This window comes from Rhagoletis pomonella, unplaced genomic scaffold (assembly GCF_013731165.1).
Source record: "Rhagoletis pomonella isolate Grant_MI unplaced genomic scaffold, Rhpom_1.0 Rhpom_scaffold_00012, whole genome shotgun sequence".
In the NCBI taxonomy this organism is placed as follows: domain Eukaryota; kingdom Metazoa; phylum Arthropoda; class Insecta; order Diptera; family Tephritidae; genus Rhagoletis; species Rhagoletis pomonella.
The window spans coordinates 13,656,787-13,660,975 of NW_023458566.1; the positions used below are offsets into that span (position 1 = coordinate 13,656,787).

General features: G+C 40.7%; 1 protein-coding gene across 1 annotated transcript; it reads left to right on the forward strand.

Moving 5' to 3' along the window:
• The first annotated feature begins 541 nt into the window (after positions 1-541).
• On the forward strand, positions 542-3,852 carry LOC118747891. Its single transcript, XM_036482096.1, has 3 exons — positions 542-1,166; positions 3,008-3,204; positions 3,274-3,852. Exons 1-3 carry the CDS (start codon positions 624-626, stop codon positions 3,620-3,622), a joined length of 1,089 nt encoding a protein of 362 aa, XP_036337989.1. The 5' UTR covers positions 542-623; the 3' UTR covers positions 3,623-3,852.
• The last annotated feature ends 337 nt before the right edge of the window (positions 3,853-4,189 follow it).

Consider the following 4,189-nt stretch of genomic DNA (forward strand, 5'->3'; position numbering starts at 1 on the left):
TTAAAATTGGCCCATTATACTCTAAATATTTTCGTATAATATTCATATAACATTTTTAATTAATAAATCTTTAACTAAAAGCTAGATAATGAGTTTAATTTACAGTAATTATATTTAGTTGTTTGAACTTATAATTATTTTCTAATTATTTGTAACACTCGCTGCAAAATGAGTAGTATACTTGTCAAAATTGACAACGGAAAAATGCATTTATAAATTTGAAAAGCGAGTTCGCTTCAAAATTTGTGAATCAATTCGTATTTTCATAATTTTTAATTTCTATGCAAACTTTCGAACTGAAAATTTCGTGTTTGAGTTATGTTATAGTTATAAAAAATACTGTTACCGCTTGTTGCTGTATTTCTGTTTATGTAAATATTATTCAGCAGTATTTGAAAACTATTGTTAATTGAATTTCAAAACTTGTCATAATTCTTAAGAAAATATCGAAGAGAGAACGGTTAAATTTGCGTATTTGTTTATTTTAGTTTTTGTGTTTTTTTTGTTAGTTCATTGTGTGTCTAGTGATTCACGCTTTTCGCATGCATCGACAAATTCCAATCAACTAGAAAATAAATTATTTTATTTACATAACACTTTTCTGTGAATATTACCGTTTCGGTATGCCAAAATTGAAGTGCACATCGGGTAGCGATCAATCCAACGATGAACCCATCGCCAAGGTACCACGACGTCAGCTCAAAGTACGCCATCGCGTGGACAACTCAAATCCACCGCTCAATCTTTGCGATCTGCCAATCGAGTTGCTCGAGAAGATCATCGGCTATATAAATATTTGGCATCACAATCGTATACGCGGCACTTCGAAGCGACTGCGTGACGCCAACGATGCCTTCGTAATGCACGAATTCAAGAAGGCATTGCATAAATCCAAGCTCACCAATGCGAGTAGTTACGAGTGCGCAGCCTTACAAACGATCGAACAAGCGACAGAGGTCTATGTGAAGTCGGGTTATGAGTCCACTTTCTGTGGTTGCATCTTGCCTATGCTACGCAGCTCATACAAGGATCCCTTCTGCCCGCAAGTGTTGCAGATCAACACTTTTCTATTGCATTTTTATGACATGGTCGATGAATTGATTGGAGATCGACGTTCGCAGCATGCGAGGTTGCTGCACAATTTGACGTTAATGCGGTTTTTTAAGGTAAATGGAAGTACTGTTAGGGCGGCCCATGACTGATTTATGTGGTTACTAACGTGATAGTAGTTTAAACTCCTTCAACATTCAGTAAGAGGTTGTGTCAAATTAACGCGGGTTCCATGCGAGCAACTCGAGCTGTTCATCTGTGTTAGATGGTGGTAGGTCTCCGATGACGGCATTCACGGGGCGAGAGATTACGAAGGTTTTAATTGGCCTTTGTATAGTCCGTCTGGTTCGGCGGGTAACTAAACTTAGTCTTTGAGGTCCATGAAATGGCTTTTGAAGTTCCAAGCGACATCAGTAAGCATCTTATGGCAGTCCCACGTGCGGCGTTGTGATAAGTCTGGAGCTACGTGCACTACGTCCTACTAGTCATCGGTGACCATACACGCGTTTTGATGTAAGTTCAGTTAGACCTTCTTAGATCAGGTAGTAAAACGAGTTGCTGTTGACTTCGCTGGGAAAGGGTAAAGTTGGATACCATGCAGTGCTGAAGATGGAAAGGTCTGAGAGAAACTATTCTCTTTGAAACAGTAGTCATGAATGTCGTTGCCCTGCACGAAAATCAAACACTTATCGGCGAAAGGCCTCTGAAGAGGATCTCGATATATAGAATTAAACACTAGTGGTGAAAAGGCCTCGCCATTAGGGTTTTCCTGTTTTATGCTTCTTAATTTGGACGAAATGACACAACTTTAATCCAGGTGAAAGGCAACTTTTTTCAATATCTTCAAGAAGCACTCCGTGAAATACCGTATGAAATGCTTTCATTAGCTCTAATGCTACTAAGGCTACCCTCCTTACAGCATTTTGTCGTTGTTGTTATTGTTTTAGCGGCTACTTCGCCCTGTCTAGATCGGCTCGTGCCACTCCAACTGGGTTAGTCCATAGGGAGAGAGGCGTCAATTGAGTGGGGTTTAGGGGGCATGTGAAGAGGTACCGCGAGTCGGGAGTTGACCCTTCGCTTGCCAGGCGCTTATTGGGCACATCTGCATTTATCCTACTCAGGTAAGAGTTTAGCCTGCTGCATTATCCAGTACGAAGCTGGGCTATGGAAAAAGTTCTGTCTGGTCCACGTCAGGTGGCTGTGTTCCCAAAAAGCCATTCACAGGTCGGGGTAAATCGAGACTAACTCCCTGTGAATGCAGTTCATGGCTTGTCGACTGCGTTCATCAACCTCTGGACTTCGTCCGCTTGTTCGTATAGATGCCGTCTAACGTCCATTGGCGAGGGCTCTTCGGAATTTAGGAATTGCTTGCAAGGCATTGTATTGTGCGCCTTGACAGGTGGTGCTGTGGCGACAGAGGAAGGAATCCGATGGCCTTCCGGAGTGCCGTGTTTTGCCAAGTCTGTACCTTCGTCCACTGCGTTCTACTAATCCCCGCCCACCACACGGGCGCCGCATAGTTTAGTACCGGCCAACCCATTTGCTGTAAGTTGCCAACAACGTTTCATTGTCTTTGCCCCAGGTGCTGCCAGCTAGCGCCTTGAGTAGCTTGTTGCGGCTCTGTACTCTGTTGACAATTTAGATTGTGCGCTGAGAAAAATAGCGAACTTCCGAAGGTAACTCTCAGTATTTATGGATTGCTCACAGTCATAATTGGTTCGCCATCGATGTGAATTCCTAGATTTAGTCTGACCTGCACGTCCAGGTGATGAAAAGGGTTGCCGAGGATTTCATAGGGGATTCCTTATAGTGAAGAAGCGAGAAAGTTCTGAGGGGGTAACCTTTTACTTTCGAGCACAGTCATCTATTAAAAAAAAGACCCTTCCAAAAGTAGTTTTACTTATGGTCTTTTGCAGTAATGCACATCTTCCAAATCTTAATTCTTCAAAATTTCCAGAAATTCGACAAGTCCACCATAATCTCTTCCGCCGCAATGCCATTGCACAGCCGCATCGTCGTGGAGTTGAGAGGCCCCTGGCTGGGCATGCTATGGACATCGAAAAGTCGATCCCGTGATCAACCAGAAAAGCGCTGCAACTTGCTCCTCATACTCTCCGAAATGTTAATGGCCAATATTACAGGAAAAGCTTTCAAGTAAATAACTCAATTTCTATTACTTGCCGAAAACTAAAAGATAACTGAATTTTTTTCCCCCCCAATTAGACGCGTTTGGGAGTGCCTCAGCGAGATCTATGTATACGGCAACGATATAAGCAATACCAAGCGTGTGCCGAAAACACTCTTCACATTCACCATGCATGGTTCGAAGAAAATTTGTTCACTATTTCGTTCTTGTCTTGAGGTTGACGCTAATGACTTTGTATGGCCAACGAAATGGCCACGCGACCAATTCAGCGTCAATTTGGATATCACTTGCAAGGAAGCAATGAAATGGGGCTGCTCCAAGTCGCAGCACATGGAGTTTGGGCCGTTCGCAGAGCAGCTATTCAGCGAAGAAGAAGAATATATGGATGGCTGCAGTTCGAGTCGAACGTTATTGGATGTGGAGTGAATGAAGTTTTCTCTGGTTTGTTTTCTTCTTTCCTGTACTTCTGCTAAGGGATGTGGCACCAAAACCCTTAAATAAATTACTAACAAAGATAAAATAAGTATAAATTTAAAGTTTTCGAATTTTATTCTACAAATTGTTTAACAATCTGGCTGTGGGTATGCATACATAGTATATAATGTAAGTATGTGGCTTCAATTAAAGGGTATTTTGCAAGCTAAACCTACAAATAAGTAACACAATAACTATTAGAAAACAGTTAAACTTTACAAAATATAATTTGGCAAAAATATCGTCTACAATCTGGCATGATGCAGGCGCATTTAAAAAACAAAACCGCCTACTGATACACAAAACAAACGAAATAAAAACAATTTGGGAATTTTTAATTCTTAATTGCACTTAAAATATAATAATTTTCACATTTTTGCTTTAAAAACTACCTGTAACGTTTGGAAATTTTAAAACAATACACGATTATCTACAGGATTGCTTATGTATGCCTGCGAAATTGATTTATAAAACTTTTTCCCGCGCGACATTTTTATGAATATTTTTTTTTTTTTTTGT